General features: G+C 40.6%; 2 protein-coding genes across 2 annotated transcripts in view; one reads left to right on the forward strand and one right to left on the reverse strand.

Moving 5' to 3' along the window:
* Positions 1-16,187, reverse strand: part of LOC117450524 (homeobox protein Meis1-like) — a 64,057-nt gene extending 47,870 nt beyond the window's left edge. Inside the window, exons 1-6 of the mRNA XM_034088339.1 lie at positions 15,797-16,187; positions 9,432-9,655; positions 4,340-4,481; positions 2,164-2,214; positions 2,015-2,065; positions 705-851 (exon numbers count right to left, since the gene is read on the reverse strand). Of these exons, the coding sequence (XP_033944230.1) occupies positions 705-851; positions 2,015-2,065; positions 2,164-2,214; positions 4,340-4,481; positions 9,432-9,655; positions 15,797-15,808 (627 nt within the window). The 5' untranslated portion in view covers positions 15,809-16,187. The remainder of the gene's footprint in view (positions 1-704; positions 852-2,014; positions 2,066-2,163; positions 2,215-4,339; positions 4,482-9,431; positions 9,656-15,796) is intronic.
* Positions 16,188-21,877: 5,690 nt separating this feature from the next.
* The window catches only part of LOC117450485 (sprouty-related, EVH1 domain-containing protein 2-like), a 30,953-nt gene continuing 28,608 nt past the window's right edge, over positions 21,878-24,222 (forward strand). The window contains exon 1 of the mRNA XM_034088289.2: positions 21,878-22,466. Coding sequence (XP_033944180.1) covers positions 22,441-22,466 — 26 coding nt within the window. The 5' untranslated portion in view covers positions 21,878-22,440. The remainder of the gene's footprint in view (positions 22,467-24,222) is intronic.

Here is a 24,222-nt window from a genome sequence, read left to right on the forward strand (position 1 = left end):
AAAGAGAGCACATCTCGTCTGTGCTGGAATCACTGCATGGTTACCGGTGTCCTTCAGGATTGATTTTTTAAAGTGCATTTAATGATTTACAGGCTTTTACATAACCTTGCCCCAACATATGTATGTGACTGTCTCTCATTGTATCAACCTGCAAGGACACACGGATCCTCCAATGTTTCACTTTTAAAAGTAGCTAGAGTGCATTACAAGAAAACTGGAAAATCCCATTTGATCTTAGAACGGCAACCTCAAATGGAATTATTTAAAGTATATTAAAGACCTATCTTTTTAATTTGGCTTATCATCACTGATCACTGTTCATGTTTTTACATATTTTAATTATGTTCCTCATTTGTTATAGTGATGTTCTTTCATACTCTGTAAAGCACTTTGGGCTGCGTCAAGCATGACAGGTGCTATATAAATAGATTGTATTTGTATTATGTCTGAGTTTCCAGAGGCCTGTACTACGAATCCAGTTCAACAGACCCTGGATATGTTTGAGTTACCCGCCTTACCTAATCCAAAACAAACGCGCTCTCGCTAAGCGGTCCTAGGACGCTGGTTATCGACTCGTCAACTCAAGCCAGCTTTGCCCCATCTAGTTATGTGCGCGTTCATATGAAAGGGGCGGGGTTAGCAACATTTGACCAATCACAAACATGGACAAGCGTACACACAGTAGTACAGGCCTCTGGACTCACCTGATCCATGTTGTTCCCCGACGACCGGAGGAAGTCCTCGCTGTCCGACTTGTTTCCGTCTTTGTCGTCCATCACCAGATCGATCGGCATCTTCCCTTTCAGACAGCTGATGTACCGATGGCAGAAGTTATCACACAGCTCATGGACCTGGAAATAAAGAAAGATATTAAAGGTCCCCTATTATACTGTTTTTCATCAATATATTACAGGTCTCAGATATATACAGAACACGTCTCTGATTGGCTGAAACACCAGACAGATCATTGCAGCATTACCCATAATCCCCTCTGTTTCAGCCCTGTTTCCAAAGTGCTGATTCTCTGTCTGTTACTTTAGATGGAAATAAGGAGCCCCTCCCCACGCCCCTCTGAGATATTTTGTTAAAAATAACTCTATAGGCGCGTTCACACCGCAGTACTTTTCCCACTTTAGTTCCGAAATGTTGCGTTCACACCAAAAAGAGCCGGAACTAAAATTAGTTCATGAGAACCTTTTCACCCCCTTTTCCGTCCCTGCTAGAGAGACAGGGACTTTCGTGGGAGAAAAAGGTTCCTCTGTCTGATTGGCTGGGCGGATTGCAAACCACGCCCCGTAAAATTCCCAAAAAGTTTTGTGAAGCCGCCATTTTATTATCCTCGCATTAGCATTAGCATTAGCATTAGCCCAGCGCAGAAACGCAGAGAGACTAACTTATGGCAACACAAAATAAAACATGGGCGCGGTGGAGATGAGGAGGTGTCGGCGTTCTGGCGATTTACTCGGAAGGCTTCAGTAGAAGCTGCTGGGACTCCCAGCAGCTTCTACTGAAGCCTTCCCCAACTCCGGGGACTTCCGGCCGGGGACTTTGGGCGGCAGTATACGCCGTGAAGTGGGTTGCGGCCTGCCAGTAAACCCAAAGCAGAAGAAGAAGAAGTGACGTCAGCGGCTTCATTTGCCTAATCCACCCCCAGGGACTTATTCCGGTGTGAACGCGATCTGTACTAAGTTCTGATGAACTAAAGTGGGAAAAGTACTGCGGTGTGAAAGCGCCTAATGGTGCTCTAGGAGGAGATTCAGGTGATAAGGTGGGGGGGGTTACCTTGGTTGCTGATTGGCTAAAATGAATGGTTACACAAGCCAAAACATTTTTACCTTTAAGAATAAAAAACAATCTCAACTAGACAATACTTATTAAAATGATAGGTCAACATTTTGGGATATTTGTACACTTGTGTCATATACTCAAGTATATTAGTACATTCCAGCGTGTCGACATTGTTCTTGAGTGTTTATTAAAGTAAAAAGTCAAAGGTCACTGAGACGAGTCTGACCTTCTCGAGCTCCAGGAGGTGGAAGCGAAGCACTTGTATCGACTGGACCATCTACAGAAAAAACAAATACGTGATTATAATGAACAAATTAGACAAACATAAACACTTTGAATTTAAATATTTAAACTCTTGACAGTGAAGTCACTCACCAAATTATCCAGCTCTGGGTTTGCTGAAAATAAAGGCCTCTCTGCCCGTAACTAGACACAGAACAAATATATATTATGATTAGTAAACAACACAGCCCTCTGTCCTGTTGGGTTGAGTTTCTAGTCAAATAAAAGAAACCTAGCGGATTTACTTTCCCTGGAGGATTTACAATTAGACATTCAGAATTAATAATACGTTTCATAGTTAGTTTGAGGAGCTGCAGTTACATTTTCATCTGAAATAACCAACCCTCTGATCTAGCAGATACCATGAGCTACAGGATGCTAACACATTACCGCATTTTAGCTCAATGCGTTGGTTGATAACTTGATTTCAGCTGAACCGCTATCCATTCGAATAATAAGCCTATAATCATATTACTTATTGTCATCAAGGCTTGCATGTCTTTCTGACAATGAGGTCAAATGTATATGTGTCTGCTCTACGGTGGCAAACAGGTGCAAACACTCGACAACAGCATAACACATTTCCATCAGGAGAAACGCACCGCACATTTTATAAAAACATCTTCACAAACTTCACAACACATACGCAGCATTTAGAAAACATTCACAAACTTGACAAAACATTTCCTATGTTTACTAAAAGTGCTGAAACGAAACACAGCATGAAGCTCAAAACACAACGGAAGAGTGACGCACACAGCTGGGACCGGATAGTTGCCAAGGCGAGAACAACAAGGGAAACAACAACAACAAAAATAGTAGCAGAGGATACTGGAGGGTATTTTAGTTGCATGATAATTGCAGTTTTAAACAACTTGTTAATGGGTCATGCTGACTTTAAAGGTCCCATGTCATGGCCATTTCCACTGATCATAATTCCATTGCTGAGGTCGACTAGAATACATTTATATTGTTCAATGTTGCAAACTCACATTGGTTGATGTGATATGTGTATTCACTCTCTGTCCTAAACGCTCCCCCCCCCCCCCCCCGTGAGCCCAATGAAACCCAGCGAAACCCAGCCTGAAACACACACACACACCCGCAGCCTGGCTGGGAGTTTGTGTGTGTGCCCAGGCTGAGTTCCGCGGTGTCTCGCTGTCTCGCCGACCCCACACCAGAGAGCCAGCTCACAGTGTCCGCTCCTCGCAGCAGCGAGCCTCGCAACGTCCCGCCGAGTGTGTGTGTGTGTGTGTGAGGAAGTCCGCGGATTGGTCCAAACGTCACTATGCCCGAAATACGTCACTATACCCAAGAAGTAAACAATGGAAAAAGATAAATGTCCAACGAGGCGTTCTGGGGCAGCACAGACAGGTCTTCTCTGTGTTAGAGTTTTACTCGCTACAGGGTGTACTTTGAGGGTGTGTGACTCTGCAGACCGTTTACATGCAGAAAAAGCTACATAACACAAGGGGACGGGTAATAACCGGAAAAGCATGACATGGGACCTTTAAATGGGTACATGCTATAAAGTCCTAATAGCTACATATCAAGCTACAAGACTGAAGTTAAAGCCAATCCATCTTAAACATCGATAACTTTAAAACGCTGCTCTCACATCAGTGCATTGATCATAATATTCTCATTCTGTATTCTCATAGCTTTATACTTTTAAAACTTGAAAGCACATTTGGCTGAAAAAACCTACTGTTATTGCAGGACTTTCGATTTCCCCTTTTTTAAGTAAACTATTCTTCTTGTCTATGATTCTGTTGCACTATATCTTAACGCTTTAAGCATTGCCTTTTGTTGAAAGGTGCTATATAAATAAACTTGCCTTCTTCCAGACAAATAAACAGACAATGCTCACAAAGTGGGATAAATATGGCTCAGCAGGGGCCTAAAACACATTTGCGCAGATCTGTTCTTTATAGAGTGCCGCAGTGACGCGTCCTAAAACCCGGAAGTAAGTTAGCATGTTACCACTTCCGGTTCCTTCCACAAAAACCAATGCAATTTCTCCATAGGATTTAGGAAGATAGCTCAAAATAAGGTCTGTGGTTGAGACACGTTGAAGAGACGGATCACGTTTTGTTCAGCCGGATAATATCCACCCTAATTTTCAAAAAAGATATTTTCCAAAATCCTATGGTGAAATTGCATTGGTTTTTGTCGAAGGAACCGGAAGGAGTTTACTTCCGGGTTTTAGGACGCGTCACTGCGGCACTCCATTATCTCCAGCACATGGATGAAGAGCGTGTTCCTGTACCTGCTTGGAGAAGACGGCGATGTCCTCGTTGAAGGAGTCCGAGGAGCAGACGTCTCCTCCGGCCACGCCGCTCTCTCTCGGCGTGTTCGTCGCCAATTCACATTTTTCAAAAATCAGTGCGAGGAGAGGGAATAAAGGATGCCTGCGGGAGAGAGAGGAAGAGGAGGAAGAGGAAGAGGGATCAGCTCAGACTGTCATACAAGTACCCATCGTTAATACTTTTGATTGCAGGACTTTTACATGGAGGTGTTGCTACTTTTACTAGAGTTAAAGAGCTGGAAATACCAATATATCAGTTTCGACCTCCTTGCAATCAAGTCTCTTAACCACTGACTCACTGATAATGTTTGTCTGGAAAGAAAACGTTTTCACAGAAGAAGAAAACTGTCCTCAGAGAGCTTTCTGTCCTCGTTACGTGAGTGTTTTTGTTGTGCTTTTTACAGTGTCAGTGAACTCATCAGCTGCTCTTACTTAAATACAAGATTTGGACTATTACCAAGCATATATTGTGATTGCAGGACTTCAACAAGGATGTGTGGCTGCTTTTCTTAAAGTCGAGGAGCTGAAAAGACTGTTTCCTTCACTTTTGAGACACATTTTTCAGCTTTGACCTCCTTGTGATCTAGCAGCAGGCTTCACTTCATCAAACTAACTCACAGATAGAGTTGGCCTGGCTCAGCTCGGCCTGGAATGGAAAAGCGCCGACGGAGAGAAGTGAAACAGATAAATCAAACCTGACCTTAACCCTAACACAGAACAAGTTTCCACAGAGGAAGAAACTGTCCTGAAAGAAGCTTTTGTCATCAGTTGTGTGTTTTTGTCGTACTTTTCACGGCGTCAGTGAACTCAGCGTACCCATAAATGTCTTTTTTGACAGGAGTTATTTTTCTGCATCACGAGTTCTCTTCCTTGTGCTGCTCATACTCAAATAGTTTTCATATATTTTTACGCAAGTCATGCTCAGTTTCAAGACATTGCTTGAGCTTTAGACTGAGATGTTCACTTAAAGGTCTCCCATCATGCTATTTTTAGGCATAAAAATGATGTGTTTTTCTCAAAATACAAACGGCATGCATTTTAGACGTCCCTCATACCCCTCTATTCCAGCCCTGTTTAGAGAAACCATGGATGTATAATAAGAACTGGATACAGCGTCGGAGGCGGAGTCTCGTTCTTTCCTATGAGAGCTGCTCATTGGTGCATGAAGACAAAATGGCCCAACTTTTGAGAGAGTGAAACGTCACAGATTACCCAGCATGCCTGGCTGTCAGAACAGAAGAACCCGTATGTGCGCTCACAGAGCATGCGCCCTTTAAGCCCCGCCCCCGAGCGCCCACTCTCGGCTCACTAGAATGAATGCAGAGAGAAAATAAATCTAGATTCGGCTTTTAGTGCATTTTACAACTTTAAGGACTTAATGATTCTAACAAGGGCTATACAATTGTTGCTGGGTAGTTTATTTAGTTTAATAAAGTTGTCCGCTGATTTACAGACGTCTCTTTCGAGTCTTTCTCCATGTTAGTCAATGGGAAAAAGTTGTTTTGGGCCGCGTGACGTCACGGACTGATACGGAAGTTTCAGTACCGCCGATTGGACACAACTAATATCGGGCACAGAGTCCGGCGCACTTCCTGGGGGCTTGAGAGAAACGCGGATTTTGGGTCCTTAGCTTGAAAAAAAAAAAGAGGAGGCCGAGCTAATGCCTGATCAAAATTCTCCAGGAGATAAAGTTAAATTCTGCTGTGATAAAACGCCATCCTGTTCTAAACCGCATCAAGGATTATTTCTGAAACAGTATGGAGCTCAAATAATTTTTCTCTTGCGAGTTCCTTTTTTTATTTCCTGCTTTTTAAACACGTGTGCTCATCCAGTACAGGTTAGCTCTGAGTGTTAGCGAGGCTTGCTAATGTAAACAAAGACGAGATTACGTCCAAAACACGTCAGGCATTGTTTCTGATAGCAACTTTCTTTGGGTCCGTCGCCGATTTGACGACAGATCGGCAGCAAATCTGTATCCGCTGTACCCCCGTTTTTAAAAGATGTGGGTACGGAGAAAAAGAGAGAGGGTTTTATTTTCTGACGCTGCGTGAGTTCCCTGACGCACCGGGGACACATATTTATGTATAAAAGACGTCACAAAGCGCATTTTGCATGATAGGTCCCCTTTAAATATATTAAGGTAAGTCACTTTTTCCGCCAACAATTCAGATGCATTTTTCAGTTTTGCCATCACACAAACTCAGATAATGTTAGTCTGGCTCAGCTCGGCCTGGAATGAAACTACATCAAGAAAGAAGTGTCCTGTCTTTGTGTCCTTATCCGTTTGTTTTTTGTTAGTTTGTGAACTTTTAATTTGATACTTGCTGCTCATTTCAAGACTTGTACTTTTACTAAAGTCATATTGTGATTGCTGATTTAATACTTTTTACACCACTGTTGTATAAAGACTCTCCTTGCTCTGTTCTAACTATTGTATCTGTGTTATTGTGTTGCACTGCTGGAGGAGTCTGTGACCTAAGATTTTCATCGACATATCTACACTGTAGCTATGCACACATGACAATAAAAGCCTTGAATCTGTTGAGCCACATTTGTCAGTTTTGACCTCTTTGTGATCAAGCAGCACTTCATCAAGCAAACAGATAATGTTGGTCTGGAACGGAAAAGCTCAGCGCCTTACCGTTGAAAGTCAAACAGATAAATCAAACGTGAAGCTAAACCCAGAAAGAAAGAAAAAAGGTGTTCACTCTCCTGAAAGAGTTGCTGCGTCATCTTTTCACAGCGTCAGTGAACCCATCTTAAAGAACAAATCTAAAGAAACCTCAAAACACCTTCGTACAATTTAGCCTTTTCGGAAGCAAACTCCTGCTTTCACACCTTCCATCTAAATGTATTTTTTATATGTCTAATCTGTGCTATTTTTTGTTTGTTCTTATGTCTTTTACTGGTATCTGTATTCTGTCTGATATCGTGAAATGTCTATGTGAAGCACTTTGGACTGCACTTACTACAGATTCAGATTATTATTAATGGTTACATTATAAGCATCAGTTTGCACGTACTACTTTAAAGCAGATGTGTGTCACGATTCTCATGTCACATTTCTATGCCTAGGTTTGGGTGTTTTTGCTGTTCTCTCTGTCATGTTTTCCTCCTGGGTTGTTGTCTGCTCCTTTCCCCTGTGTTTTCCCCTGTCGTTAGTTTCCCTGGTGTGTCTAGTTGTCTGATTGTGTTCACCTGTTGCCCTTGTGTTTCTCCTCCCCTGTCCGGCTGTTTCTCGTCTTGTGATTACCCCTCCTTGTATTTAGTCTCGTCTCTTCCTGTGTTCAGTCTTTTGTTTGTGACCTAGTTCGCCGTAGAGTGTTTTGTCTGTCCAGGTATAATTAAGTCCTTGAAATAAAGGTGTTATCAAGTGCTATCTGCGTTTGGGTCCTACCTGCTTCACTCTGCGTATCAATGTGTCTCTTGGCGTAAAGAACTGGAATTATTTGCCGAATGATTTAAAGGGCTGTAAGAACATTTTTACGTTTAAGAAAATGTATAAAGAAAGCGTAATTAGACAGTACGAAGTTGACGTTTGATTGTGTTTATGTTTCAGTATTTGTAAGCGACTGTGACTGAAAGAGTATTGCTTTTATTTTACTTTTTATGGTTATTTCTTTTTTTTGTAAGAAGGGGCGTCAAATAAGATTCTCTTCGCCCTGCTCCTTTGCACCATAAAACAAAACAACCAGTATAAGTGTATATGTTTTGTTTGAAAGGTTATACTGTTCTTCATCAGTGTATCACAGGTCTCAGATATATCCAGAGCCTGTCTCTGATTGGCTGAAACACCAAACAGATCTTTGCAGCATTACCCATAATCCCCTCTGTTTCAGCCCTGTTTCCAAAGTGCTGATTCTCTGTCTGTTACTTTAGATGAAAGTAAGGAGCCCCTCCCCACGCCCCTCTGAGAGACATTTGGTTACAAAGAACTCAATGGAGCTCTAGAGGAGATTCAGGTGATAAGGGGGGGGGGTTACCTTGGTTGCTGATTGGCTAATGGCTACTCAAGACAACACATCGTTATGACATCACAAAGTGGCCAAAATCTGATCGGCTCATTTTCAGACAGGTTTTTATAGAAATGGATCAAAAAGAGAGAGAATCTTTGTTCCTGAAACTTTCAGAGTCTCTTTCCACAGAGGGGACACATGTTGATGTAGAAGAGACATGAAGAAGAGGGGACACATGTTGATGTAGAAGAGACATGAAGAAGAGGGGACACATGTTGATGTAGAAGAGACATGAAGAAGAGGGGACACATGTTGATGTAGAAGAGACATGAGGAAGAGGGGACACATGTTGATGTAGAAGAGACATGAAGAAGAGGGGACACATGTTGATGGAGAAGAGACATGAAGAAGAGGGGACACATGTTGATGTAGAAGAGACATGAAGAAGAGGGGACACATGTTGATGGAGAAGAGACATGAAGAAGAGGGGACACATGTTGATGTAGAAGAGACATGAAGAAGAGGGGACACATGTTGATGTAGAGGAGACATGAAGAAGAGGGGACACATGTTGATGTAGAGGAGACATGAAGAAGAGGGGACACATGTTGATGTAGAGGAGACATGAAGAAGAGGGGACACATGTTGATGTAGAAGAGACATGAAGAAGAGGGGACACATGTTGATGTAGAGGAGACATGAAGAAGAGGGGACACATGTTGATGTAGAAGAGACATGAAGAAGAGGGGACACATGTTGATGGAGAAGAGACATGAAGAAGAGGGGACACATGTTGATGTAGAAGAGACATGAAGAAGAGGGGACACATGTTGATGTAGAAGAGACATGGAGAAGAGGGGACACATGTTGATGTAGAAGAGACGTGAAGAAGAGGGGACACATGTTGATGTAGAAGAGACATGAAGAAGAGGGGACACATGTTGATGTAGAAGAGACATGAAGAAGAGGGGACACATGTTGATGTAGAAGAGACATGAAGACGTGGATTTTGCACAATAGGTGACCTTTAAATAACTGCCTTGTGTGGAATAAACAAATAAATAATACAATTATTATTATTATTATTATTATCTTACCCATAAATGGCGTCTTTGTCCCTCTTGACGGCGTCCCCGGGCCCCATGCTGCTGCCGCTGGTGTGTGTGGACTGGGAGAACTGGTGTGGGGGGAACGGACCAGCAGCGGCGGCGGCGGCCGCGGCCATGTGTAGCGAGCGGGCAGCGGCGTGATGATGATGATGGTGAGGGTCTCCGTACATCCCACCCAACCCCTCCAGCCCGTAGTGAGCCAGGTCTTCATACTGAAACACAGGTAAGAGAGGTGTGACCTTTGACCTTTAGGATGTGTTCACTGACCCCAGGGTCAACGTAAGACGGTTAAACACCTGAGCTTTTGAAAGAACATCAATAACATTCATCTGTTTGCAACTTATACATATCAACATTCCAGTTACTTGGATAAAGACTATTCTGCAATATTTCTATTATATTATATTTTATTTACTTGCACTATTATCTGTTTTATTGTGTTGCACTGTTGGAGGAGCCAGTGACCTCATAATGTAATCGTCATAACTACACTGTAGCTATGCACACATGACAATAAAAGCCTTGAAGCCTTGAATAAGAGAGGCGTGACCTTTGACCTTTAGGAGGTGGTCACTGACCCTGAAGAAAGAGTAAACGCAGATTTGTACACAAACAAATCCTGCATGCACGCTAACTTCAGAACATTCTAAATACATGATCCTGATGCAAAGTGGTGGAGACATAATTGGACAGTAGTAGGGACATGTCCCAGCGTTCCCAGTACGAATGGCTCCGATGCATAGGTGTGATTTTCTGAGGACATGTCCCTATACCACTATGTTGGTTAAAATATTTCATTCACAATAGTCCCTCCCTTAAAGGTTCTCCAGTATGTCTCGGTGTGTGCGCCAGGTCTTCATACTGAAACACAGATGAGAGAGAGGTCGCCTTCGACCTTCAGGAGGTGCTCGCTGACCCCAGAGAAAGGCCCAATGCAGATCAACGTGAACGATACAACAAACTGTGTGTAAAAGCAGGGTGATTTGATTTGATTTTTGATATACTTTATAATCCCCGTGGGGAAATTTTTTCTCTGCATTTGACCCATCCTAGTGTTAGGAGCAGTGGGCTGCCATTTTGAACGGCGCCCGGGGAGCAGTGTAGGGAACGGTGCCTTGCTCAGGGACACCTCGGTAGCACTTGGTCTTGCCGGGACTTGAACTGGTGACCTTCCAGTTGCCAAGCCAAGTCCCTATCGACTTCGTCACCACCACCTGACGATGTTTTCGTGTGATGATACAGTAGATATTTCTTTCCCTGGGAGGGGACACTATTTTGGCAAAAGTATTTTGTTCACAAATGTCGCTTTATTCAAATGTCTCCAGTATTTATTGGTTTTCTTTATGACACGAAACTATACATTAATTAAATGTTTCAAAAAAACACAAGGACAAGCACATTTCTATTTCTACGCACCTTAATTTGTGTTATGTTTCTTTTACTTGTCATCTAGTCTTCTTTCTGTTTTCTGTTCGTAATGCCCTCAGTCTGACTTCAGTATGGCTTTGACGTGAGGCTGCCTTTTACTGATGTCTTTGGAAATGTTCAATACGAATTGGAAGAACAAAAATGTCCCTTATTTTGTCCACAAAGCATAATTTATTTAAAAATAAATAAAAGCTTGCACAAAGAAATCCAACTGAATCTAAAACACTTTCGGAGAAGTTAAGGGGCCCAATAATAAAACATGAAATGCAAAGTGGCGTAAGTGTGCGTTATCACGAGCTGCCGGAAGAAGCAACCTGACCAGACGTGTTGCACTGACCGGAGAAGTCACGGATCAGTATAACCTTAAATATTACTTGATAGTTTCTTGTTTTTCCCCAACCTTGGTAAGCATCTACTCTGACCTCCAACTGACCCCTCGTTTACATCTTAACGTCTATGTTCAAATGTCCCCTTGAGTTATGGCATGAAAACACGATAAAATGAGAAACTGAACTCAACCGAGGCAAAGATAAAAGAAACACTGACCTGACGGAGATGCTTTGTACACTCAAAAGGACCTGGTCTCGTCAGTTATTGATTCTTATTTACTCTTAGTTTCTGTACATGTTCTCGGCTGTTTTAAATAGTATTTAAATGTCCTTTAGCAATGCGTCGCCTAGCACTTTATCTCAATGCTTTTGATGTGTTATGTAAAGTGCCTTGATGCTGAGATGTAAGGAAGAGGTGGGGGTTTTTACATTTATGTAAAACAAAACAAACCAACATGCAAAAATATAATGAATATTATTTATATTTAAATGTTACAACATTTTAGAGAGACCGGAGAGAAGAGTCAACGCCTCTGTCAACGGAAGAAAAACATAATAGGCAACAGGTGTTTCTGTTATTTCGTCCACCCCCGTTTCCTTTCTCTAATACGACAAACACTGCAATGCTTTCGGAAACTAACACGTTTTGAGACATTTAAACGCAGCGTTCTGTAATTAAAAATCCCATTCTCACGACTGTGTAATAGCTTTGGTCACACATTGTTGTCTTAGTCTCTTTAAAAGATAAAACGCTACTTTAAACACAATGACATTACGATCTAAAGACACCGGGGAATTAAAACTGAACTAAAGATAGCACTGCACAGGTGTTCATATTATTGTGTCCACCCCTCTGATATTATCTAAGGCTTAACGACTGAACACAGTTGTGTTTTTAGATGACTTCATAAAAATGTATAACGGTACATTCAAAGCTATCTTTACCCTCAACATCAACAAGTAAATAAACTGAAAAAAAATACGCTTATATAAAGGGGGTGGACAAAATAACATGAACACTTTAAAGGTCCCCTATTTTACTGTTCTTCATCAATATATTAACAGGTCTCAGATATATCAGAACCTGTCTCTGATTGGTTGAAACACCAAACAGATCTTTGCAGCATTACCCATAATCCCCTCTGTTTCAGCCCTGTTTCCAAAGTGCTGATTCTCTGTCTGTTACTTTAGATGAAAACAAGGAGCCCCTCCCCACGCCCCTCTGAGAGAGATTTGGTTACAAAGAACTCAATGGAGCTCTAGAGGAGATTCAGGTGATAAGGGGGGGGGGGGGGGTTACCTTGGTTGCTGATTGGCTAATGGTTACACAAGACAACACATCGTTATGACATCATAAAGTGGCCAAAATCTGATCAGCTCATTTTCAGACAGGTTTTTATAGAAATGGATCAAAAAGAGAGAGAATCTTTGTTCCTGAAACGTTCAGAGTCTCTTTCCACAGAGGGGACACATGTTGATGTAGAAGAGACATGAAGAAGAGGGGACACATGTTGATGTAGAGGAGACATGAAGAAGAGGGGACACATGTTGATGTAGAAGAGACAGGAAGAAGAGGGGACACATGTTGATGTAGAAGAGACATGGAGTAGAGGGGACACATGTTGATGTAGAAGAGACATGAAGAAGAGGGGACACATGTTGATGTAGAAGAGACATGAAGAAGAGGGGACACATGTTGATGTAGAAGAGACAGGAAGAAGAGGGGACACATGTTGATGTAGAAGAGACATGGAGTAGAGGGGACACATGTTGATGTAGAAGAGACATGAAGAAGAGGGGACACATGTTGATGTAGAAGAGACATGAAGAAGAGGGGACACATGTTGATGTAGAAGAGACATGAAGAGGGGACACATGTTGATGTAGAAGAGACATGAAGAAGAGGGGACACATGTTGATGTAGAAGAGACATGAAGAAGAGGGGACACATGTTGATGTAGAAGAGACAGGAAGAAGAGGGGACACATGTTGATGTAGAAGAGACATGAAGAAGAGGGGACACATGTTGATGTAGAAGAGACATGGAGAAGAGGGGACACATGTTGATGTAGAAGAGACATGAAGAAGAGGGGACACATGTTGATGTAGAAGAGACATGAAGAAGAGGGGACACGTGTTGATGTAGAAGAGACGTGAAGAAGAGGGGACACATGTTGATGTAGAAGAGACATGAAGAAGAGGGGACAGATGTTGACGTAGAAGAGACATGGACATATGGATGTTGCGTAATAGGTGACCTTTCACACATGATGTAAACACATCCCCTGGGTTAAAATGAGGACTCTCTGAACATGGTGAATCTTATTTATCCCACTGCCTGATTCACGACAAGTCATTTTTGGATAATAGTCATATTTTCCACCCCCTCTAAATTGTCTTAACTTCACTTTCAGCAAACAATGATATTACATTGTAATTTTAGAAATAAAACAGCATTTGAACATAAACGTTTATGCCTGAACTATTTAAGTTAGTGTATTTCTAACAAGATATAAAAACAGATATTGTAGTTAACGCTGTGATCTAAAACAACTTATTTTTGTTTTTATTTTTAAACACTGTATTCGTCTCTCTGCTCAGTCGCGTAATTTAATTAGAAATCAGATTAATTAAAAAAACGTCTCATATCTCATCAATGGGGAAAGTCAATGTAATTAAAAATCGGAGTTCAGTTTGACTCCAGTAAGAGAAACTTGTAAATGTAAAATGTGTATATTTGTGTGTATTTAAACTTGTCTTCCAGACTGTGTTAATATTTCAATAAAGCCAAACAAGATCGTAAAGTTAATTTCAATAACTGGAATTATGTCCCATTACTTTTTCTTAAAAATGTGCGATTGTTGCTCTGAGTTCCCTTTTCCTAACTACCCGTTAACGAGCAGCTCCAGGTCGTCACTGCGGCCACATAACACGTCAGATGTTTCAAATGTAAAGTTAAATAAAGTTAGGGAACGTTTTAATAAGCTCTCTTTAAAGCGTCTCTTTCTATGGGCTCGGGTCACACAGACCGCCGATCAGAAATCAATGAAACGCAGTTTAAACTTTGACCTCGCGGACCGGCCGTCAGTGACGATAAAAACGATCTTATAAGAAAGAGATGTTTATTAAATAAGTATGTTAAGCAAACGTTATCGAAGTGTGTGTGTGTGTGTGTTGAGCTCCATCAGTTCCGGCTGAACAGATTTAACGAGCCGTGAAATAAACAAACAAATAAAAGTGTGTGTTCTCCGCCGCTGAAGCATGCGGCCTCGGAGCGACTGAACCCGGTCACACACACACACAACCATTTTAAATACACTTTATAATATCCTCTAACTTCAGATACAAACGGGAAACTTGGACGTCATTTTAATTTGGGGATAAAGAAGCGTTAGCAAAGTTCGTACTTTTTATTCGAGGATTAAATCTTCTTTTAAGCTGAAAAATGTTGTCATAAATCAACAAAATGATATTTAAATGTCTTTAAAAGTCTAATAAAATATCCTTTAAGTTCAGATACAAACAGGAGATATAAACCGCCAAAATAATTTAGTGATAAAGAAACGTTTGCAAAGTTAGTACTTTGTTTCTAAAAGGTGAAAACTTGTCATAAATTAGCAAAATGACATTTAAACAACCTTAAAAAGCTAATAAAATATCCTCTAAATGCAGGAAAACAGAAGCAATTAACTTAAATCTAGTTTAATGAAGTTTGCAAATATAAGTTATGAGTTTGATCTGAGAACACTTTTTAACTATTGTCATAAATCAACAAAAAGGGCCTAAAATTCAGTGAAATGATAAAACTTTCTTTCACAAATTACAACCTTTATTATAACATTTTAAATTATTAGATCCTTTAAACTGTGTAGGTTAGTGGAAATGTTCAAATGCAGCTCATATATTTATTTAGTGTAAAATAGTTTCTTATAAGCTCCGTTAATGTTTCATTGCAATTGTTTTTATACTTATTATACACATTAAAAGTTGTAGTTTTAGATAAGTGCTGTGTTGATTTGTCTGAACACAAATGAGATGTTTTAAAAAAGAAAACTATTACATTTAGTGTTCATATATTTTACGCACATCATTACTAGTGAAATTAAAATGGAAAACATCAAGCTCAAAAACAACGTACAGGTTAATAAAACAGTCATATCACCAAATATGAGATCATTCATAAATTAGTGTGAATATTGTTCGCTTAGTTTTGTGTTAATTTGATGAAAAGTTGTCACTTATTTTCTACAAACTGAGTTTATTGACCAGTAAGTTGGAGTCAAAATAAAGAGAAGTTGATTTGTAAGCACCCGTTGTTGAAAAAAACCCCGCTAATAATACCAAATATGAGTTCATTTATTCATTATTGTGAATAATGTTTGCTTAGTTTTGTGTACATTTAAAGAAAAGTGGTTCCTAAATCCAAACGGAGTTTATTTAGTTTTGCAGCTGAAGTGAAAATGATTGTTTTGACACCGTGTTATTCTCTCTATCAGCTGTGTCTCTTTGCTGTAACGCTGCACATTTCCCCTCTATCATTTTGATTCTGAAAACACTCATCATCTCTCCAATAAAAGTTGATTTTTGAGTACGCACCCGTTGCGCCATCGGCCCAGTTTCTGCGCCCGGACTCCAGGTGTCTCCTTCGGGCCAAAACACACATCCAACTCCCCGGTACCGGAGCGTTAATCACTTAATCCCGTGGAAGAGAGAAACGCAGAAACACGCACAGCCCTCCGGTCTCTCCACCGGAACCAACCGACGGCGACTCTCCGCCTCCAGCAGCCCCGCAGATCTGCACTGCTCCCAGCCTCCAGAGAAAACAACCGAACAACCCCAAACGAGCTCCGTCAGCAGGCCGAATCCAATCATCCAAACCGGGGCACAAAGTGAGGCGGACCCCGCTGTCTTCATGCGCGGAGGTGCGTTCAAATCCCCATCGCAGCTCCGGATCTTCCTCCTCCTCCTCCCTCTGCAGGCCGCCAGGGTGTGAAGGGAGGGGGGAGAGAAGGGGGGGGGGGGATCGTTTATTTTCTCACTTAAAGGAGCAGAGACTCCCTGCGCGTCCACGTAGCTTCTGCAAGACCTGCCAATGCGCGCCCCTGAGATGGGAGCAATTAAATGGGGGGGCAAATATTAAGAGAAGGGACACATATTCTTCAATATATCTTACTTTTAAGTTAAAGTATATAGGAGTATACTGTAGGAATACTCTGTTACAAGTATAAAAAGGAATGAGCATCTAAAGTACCAAAAGTAAAAGTCATGTGCAGATTGGTCCATTTCAGAATAATATGATATGTTTTGATTATAATTATTGAGGCATTGAAGCATTAAAGTGTTATCAAAGCAATGAAATGGGGGGACAAATATTCAGAGATGGGTAAAATATTCTTCAAGCAGATCTTACTTACAGTAGAACTGTAGGAATACAAAGTTACAAGTACAAAAAAAAGGGAAGGTGCAATTTGATTATGTATGTGCAATAGGGAAAGTTCGGTAACTGTATGTTTCTTGTTGTTCCTTTGCCATGTGATATATGTGATCTCTGTTCTGTATCTATGACTGATTGACCTGAATGTTTTTTATGTGTATTATCTCGATGCCCAAGACAAATTTCTCCTAAGGGAGACAATAAAACTCTATCTAAAAGAGTTGCATCAAAATACACCAAAGGTAAAAGTAGTCATTGTGCAGATTGGTCCATTTCAGAATAATATATATGATATGTTTTATAATGATTGATCATGAAAGTGTTCTCAACGCTGGTGAAGGTGCAGCTAGTCTGAAGTACTTTGTAGACTGCAGGGTAGCTGGTGGATTTACTCCAGGTGGAACTAAAGTCTGATTCAACACATGATTATATTTCACATCATTCATCCACATCTGTGAAGTAACTAAAGGAATGAAATACATGTATCTAAAAATGATACTCAAGTACTTGAGTAACTGTGCTTACTTTACACCACTGATTATGACTTTGCTTTCTCCTCTTGGATGGTGCAGTAACTTCTTATAGTTTTAGAGTTCGTGTACTACTCGCATTTTGAATTAAGAAGAATAATCAGTGTGTTTCTATAAAATAAAGAAATAATGTCAAAGTTTAAATGTTGGAGGGAAATTAATTTGAGCAAATTGACTTTTTGGCACAGGCTGCTGAACGTGTGTGCACTTCCGCCATCTAGTGTTTGTAAAGTGTTAACACCAGATGTTAAAAAGCTTCTGTGTCTAAAACTGTTGCACAGAACAGAAATAATTTGAACTTTTAAATCTGTCTCTCTCCCAACTTTATGCAGGTATTAATAACAGTAGTATTGAATCGTCTTGTGTTCCCAAAGGATTTGTTTATGACAACAACGTCCATCTTTGGAGAAAAACAGCTAAACATGGAGGAACTAAATGCAACAGATATTTACTTGTATTTTCCTTTTTGGTTTTTCAATCCAATGAGCTGATGAATTTTAAAGAAGCTTTATGATTATTTTTGTATTACTTATTGAAAACAAGGTGTGTACATTAAGACATTTCCAAGTTGAATTAAAGGTTGTTGTTTTTTGTTGTTTCTTTTACAATTCAATATGTTTATTACTGGCTGCCACTTTCTTTGCACTACTTAAAGTGGACCTATCATGCTATTTTTAGGCAAGTCTCAGATATATGCAAATATATAAAAAACATGTCTATGAAGTGTTTTGCTCAAAATACAAACAGATCACCCATTCTAGCCATGCCTCATATCCCTCTATTTCACTTCCTGTTTCAAAAGTGCTGATTTTGAGTATAAAGCTTAAAAAGATCATTGATAATAAAAAAGGAGGGGTCTGAGCTCATGCGGGATCCGGCAGCTACTGTCTAAACTAAATGCTGCCGTGATGAAACGCCATATCATGGATTATCAAGGGTCTGAAACAGTCTGGAGCTCAAAGGCTTTCTCTCTTGCCGGTTCCACCACAAGGTGAGTTCCTTTACTTCCTGCTTCTTCACACACATGCTCTCCAGTACAGGTTAGCTCTGAGTGTTAGCGATGCTAATGTAAACACCGACCATATTACGTCCAAAACAGTCGGGCATTGTTTCTGATAGCAACTTTCTGATTGGGCCGTGGGTCCACATTTCAGATATTACGTCATATCGGACAAAATCTGGATCAGCTCCGTTGTTCCCCCGTTTTTAGAGATTTGGGTACGGAGGAAAAGAGAGAGGGTTTTATTTTATGACGCTGCGTGAGTTCCCCGACACACCGGGGACACATGTTTATATATAAAAGACATCAAAAAGTGCATTTTGCATGATAGGTCCCCTTTAAGTACGGTGGCAGACGGAGGTACTACAAGGGCCAAAAACATTCCCATTTTAGGAGAAATGCGCGGCAGTTTTAAAAACAGTGCAAATATAGAAACACAAATGTGCCAAAACACATGCAAATGAAGACATATATTCACCAACTTCATGAAACATTCGCAGCGTTTACTAAAAGTGCTGCAGAAGCTCAAATCAATACCGAAACGGGGACAATAAAAAGAGATGCACACAGCTGGGGAGCGCTTGGTGATGTTCGGGGATTATAAAGTTGACTAACTGTCACTCAAAATGTAAGTTTCATCGTCTTATTTTAACAATGTGATCAAAGGATTTCAGATATTATTACAGATCTGCTGTTAGCTAACATAGCTAATGTAGCTAACCCAGTAATTTCAAATATACTGACAACAAATGTACAGTGATGACAAACAGGCTAACTCTGGAAAACACGACTAACTAGAAACACGAGTTAAAAAATTAGCTATGAACTCTCAGCACGTATCAGTTTCATGTTCTGTATTGGAGCTATGTTAGTTTGCATTGTCCCTATCAACATGTTTTTATTTATCTAAAGTAAAGAGCAGCAGGTGGTTGGCAGCTCAGGTGTTTAGCATCCACACAAAGAGACTTTAATCGAGATCATACTTCAGCCAGTTCTGTTTAAGTCACAAGTACAAAATGTGCAAAAATATCAATCAGCACTAATGAGTTTTCACTTTATTCTACTTACAGCCTTCAGCACATGGTCTTCATTACAGTGTTTTACAGAGCAGGAAAAAAGCACATGGTGTTTCTCAATGTCGAGGACGCTTGCTTGGTAGCACATGTCTTCCGAGTCAGTTGCTTCAGAAGCGAGGCAAGAATCCTTCCTAGCCTCGGAAAACGAAGAATTGTGGAACAGGCTAACAGGTGTGCGTCATATGCGAGGCCCCGCCTTAAATGGAGCGTGATTTCCGCCAAAGATTTGGAAATTGGTCCGTGCGCAAAGCATTGTGGGGATTTTAAGACTACACATGTGCAGCCTCGAAATTTCCCGCTATGAAATACGCCTGCCTCGGTAGAATTCCAGGTATCCTGGACTTTGGAACAGTCCTTCGGCGGGACTCGATGACGTAGTATGCTTGAAATAGTGGCTCTGGAGCAGCTTTCCTCGACATTGAGAAACACCCACAGTCTTTATATACACCACAAGATGGCTGAACATGTTTCTATTATCCAATGAGAAGTGAGCACACAGATGTCCCGCCTCTTAAAGACACAGTGCCTCAATTAGAATTTCAAAATAAAAGTGCAGAACAAAGGTTTACATTAATACATAATAGATTAACCAAACAGTTTCAACCTTTTAGCAAAAAATAGATAGAATTTATATAATTTAAAATCTATGTTATTATCAAATAAAAGCTAATACTGCAAAGAATAATAAATCATTTGAAAATAAACAAAAAAACAGTCTGATGCTTCTCACTCATTTCTCTTTGATAAAACCTCAGAGTATGACTCTAGAAACATGTTTTAAAAAACCTATACTTAAATACAGAGTGCCCTAATCAATACCATTAAAAAAACAAATATTGAATGTTTCTTATACTGTTTCCCAATATCCCAAAAAGTCTATTGGTTTTTTAATAACACCATTTGTTCTAAAATTAAATAAAGAAATGACAGAAAAAAGTGTGAAAAAAGCGAGACTTCAAAACAACCTGTTAATAAAAAATGTAAAACTATTTTTCAGCACCTAACCGTCTTTCAAGTCAAGTGTTTCATACTCAAAGGCAACTTATAATGTTAATGGTATCCCATGTTTACATTTTGTTAGTTGTATGTTGGCCTTTCATACTTTAAACTGACTTCAGTTCTATGTATGGAGGCGTGTGGCACAGTGGCATAGTGCGTTGGTGTTCAAACCCCACTACAGTCAGCATGTCCTTGTTTCCCTGGGACACTTCACCCCAAATGGCTCCTGTGGGGATTGCCCACTGTATTGAGTATGTAAGTCGCTTTGGATAAAAGCGTCTAACAAGTAACATGTAATGTAATGTTCATTATATTGGGTATTCAATAGAGATACTCTATATACTGTATCTTCCGCTTTTGAAATGTATATATTTACTGTTTATGTTTATTTTTCTTTCTTAATATCTGCAATATCTTGTTTACATTCTCCTAAATCACAATTAGTTTTCTAATCTAAAAAGAGATTTTAGTCAAGAGTGAATCATTTGAGATATGAGATGGATCTTCATATTGTCTGCTGAGATTCTCTTCAGTAGTTTTTACATGACTGAAAATCACCCGAAGCTCAGTAGACTGTCCAAATAAAGCGAGGCCAAATAAAGACACAGAAAAGACAGTCACAGTTAAATAAGGTCTAAGAAATATAAAGTATAACGTCCATGATATTTCTACTCAAATAAACACTCAGGATTGTTATAGTGAGGACAGATGCGGAGCAGATGTGAAGTGCAGCTGCAGTGACATGCCTCTGCCACAAGGTGTCACTAAAACACAATGTTTTATAAATGTGACAGAAGGAGAGTCGTGGCTTGTTGTTCTGATGGACAGCTGATAATAAACTGTCAGTCCTATAGAGTCAATTATCAGACCTGAGAATCAAGTATTACAGAATAAAAGGTTTTTATATTGTGTGTAGGTTCAATAGGTTACTCAGATCTTTCACTTCAGTAAAAGTCTAAATTGTTGACTACTTGTATCATTGCTATTAGAATAATATTGTAGGACTTTTACTATTGGTGGCTGCCATTAAGTGTTTCAATTGTTTATATTAACGCTTCTACTTTATGCTAATCTCCAACATATATATAGCAGTATAGAGTATATATAGTTGGGGAGTTACGCCACTAGTCAGGAAAATGTTATTGTAACTGAGAACAAATATTAAATTAAATTACAACTATTCAAGTGCAGTGACCAAAAGGGGTTAAAATCAACAATATAATTATAAGTAAAAGCTTATAAGGCTGTATGTAGGATGAAAACATTGTTATGTTGCTCTGTTTCAAGTTGACTTTAAGAACTTGAGTAAGTGTGAAGTGCAGTGTTGTGTGACTGGTTTCATGATACTGTATTTTTAGGACTTTTCAGCTAGTTTGAGAAATAAGAGAAGAAAGTGAATCCAAAAGTAATCAATTGAATGTGTCACTAGTTACATTCACATGTTTACAAGGTAGGTTATTGTTTTTATTAATACTATTATTTATTATGATTATTTATTACTTTTACCATTATTTTTGTTATTATTATTATATGTTAATTCAAGTGACTTTGCAGTCCTTCGGGTCCCCCCCCCCCCTCCCCCTCCTCCTCCTCCTCCCCCTCCTCCTCCTCGCTCTTCTCTGTCTGCGCTCACTAAATCCAACATGGAGTAATGAGGAGGAGATGGGGCTCGTCCGGGGCCATCCTCACCGAAACCAGCGCACCATTTTCGGTCACCGCATTCCAGCTCGGGTCGGCGAGGGAGGAGGAAGAGGAGGCGGAGGAGAAGGAGGAGGAAGAGGAGGAGGAAGAAGAAGAAAAAGAAGAAGAAGAAGAAGAAGAAGAAGAAGAAGAAGAGGAGGAAGAAAAGGCGTAGGAGGAGGTGGAAGAGGAGATCAGATGCGCGCCTCTTCGGATGCTCTCCAGTAGGCTAATTGAGGGGTGAAAGGAGAAGAAGAAGAAGAAGAAGAAGAAGAAGAAGAAGAGTAGGAAGAGGAGGTGGTGTTGGTGGAGGAGGGGGAAGAGGAGGAGGAATCGGAGGAGATCTGAGACCACATAACGCACACCGGGATTTAAAAACCGAGAGGATCGCGGGGGAGAACCGGATTCGCCGCTTCTGCCGCTTCTGCCGCTTCTGCCGCTGAAGGGCGAGGAAACATGAAGACGCCGCACCGTGCTGCCGCGGCGGGAGCTTATTATTACCGGAGGTGAAACGGGAAAAAATGAACGAGGACACGCGCCCAGACGAGTAAGTACCCCCCCCCCCCCCCCCCACACACACACACACACACACACCACCTGACCCCCCTTTAATACATAATATACAATAAATCATTCATCTCTATGTATTATGATTAGCCGCTCGTTTGCGCGCCGCCGCTGTTATTGATCACATGCTCGGTGCTGATGTTGTTGTGGGCTCATGTCATGATGAGGGGGTTCAGGGGCCTTTCTCCTCATCCTCCTTCCTCATCATATTCATCCTCCTGTTTGGAGAGGTTGGTTGAGGTTTCTCCTGCAGATGTGAGACAGTCATCATAACAGTGGGGGTGCAGAGGAGGTTTTTGATGAACACACACATGTGACATTTCTGTATTAACGCCATGTTTGCATGTTGTCCTTGAATCATGTGTGTTTAGCAGAAGCTCCCTTTCTGACCTCTTCAAATGAGGCCACTGTATGTTGTGACTCATCGTCAGGCGGCACATGTCTACAGGTTGTGACCAGTTCAACAGAAGGGGGGCATGATATATAACATGTCCTTATTATTATGAAAGGGACAGGTCACCCCAAAATCTAAAATACATTGGGTTCTTTTCACCTCTATTTGTATTTATTTATTTGTTTTGGTGTGAGATGCTGAATGTTGGAGACATCTTCCATGGAGGTGTCTGCCTTCTGTGGTTGTGATAAAAATGACAAAGAAATACATTTGAAAAATTGATGTCTCTTTCCAGAAATCATGACTCCTTTACTCACAATAATCCACAGACCTTGTTGTTGTTGTGAGTCATTTAAAGTGTGTTGGAGTGCTAGCCAAGAGAAGACAAGTGTTACATAGTGATGTCACTTTGTTCCAGAAGTAAACAAAGGAGTTAATTGAAGGCTTTTCAGGGGGGAGTGGGAGAGAAACTCCCTCTGAAGGGAACACAGGGATTTTAGCCTTTGCAGACCATTTACATGCACTAAAACTTATATAACACACTACAGGAAAGAGTGTATTCCTCGTGCTCAAAGCAAACCAAATGATAATGATAAGCCACAGATCTTGTTGTCAGGTAGGAACTACTTTGTTTCCCAACTATACACCCGCCATCCATATCACCACACAGATGCTTTCTGTCATTTTTGGGATAGGGTTTGGAGTGTTTGTCCATTAATTGGAGCGTGGAGTAGAGTCCTCAGCCAATCGGATTGTTTGTTCGGGCGGAGAGAGCGTAGGCAGCAGGTAACCTGACGAGGCAGCTCCTTTCCTTCAGATGGCCTCGTGCTGAGCAAACCCCTGCAGGTAAACATGACTCATACACGGCGTACAGCCAGATAATAGGCTCCACTTGTGAGATATTTACCCAGACTGCACCGGGCCGTAGAGAGAAGCAGGTACCAGGCTAAACGTTAGCGGTTAACGGTCTCTTCTGTCCGTCCAGACAACAAAATACATAAAGACAGACGCTCTAACATTTAAAACATGTCATAAACATCTCAGGCTGAGCTTACATCCCCAAGCTTGGTCATTTTGTTTTCAGGTAACAATTGATATTGCTGTTCTTTTAATGATATGTAATTGGATGGAGAACAGGTTTAATGAAATGTGTCTTCGGCAAAAATGTACTTCAAATATGTGGCGGATAAACCATGTAATCATCATTTCATATTTGTAACATATATTTATAATTTATATTCTACAGTTTCTTGTTATCGTTTGGTCGATATATCTGCAGATACTGCTATATCCGTAACAAGCCAACAGCTCCAAAACCACTCATATAAACAGACTGAAACCC

Source organism: Pseudochaenichthys georgianus, chromosome 1, assembly GCF_902827115.2.
Source record: "Pseudochaenichthys georgianus chromosome 1, fPseGeo1.2, whole genome shotgun sequence".
Classification (NCBI taxonomy): domain Eukaryota; kingdom Metazoa; phylum Chordata; class Actinopteri; order Perciformes; family Channichthyidae; genus Pseudochaenichthys; species Pseudochaenichthys georgianus.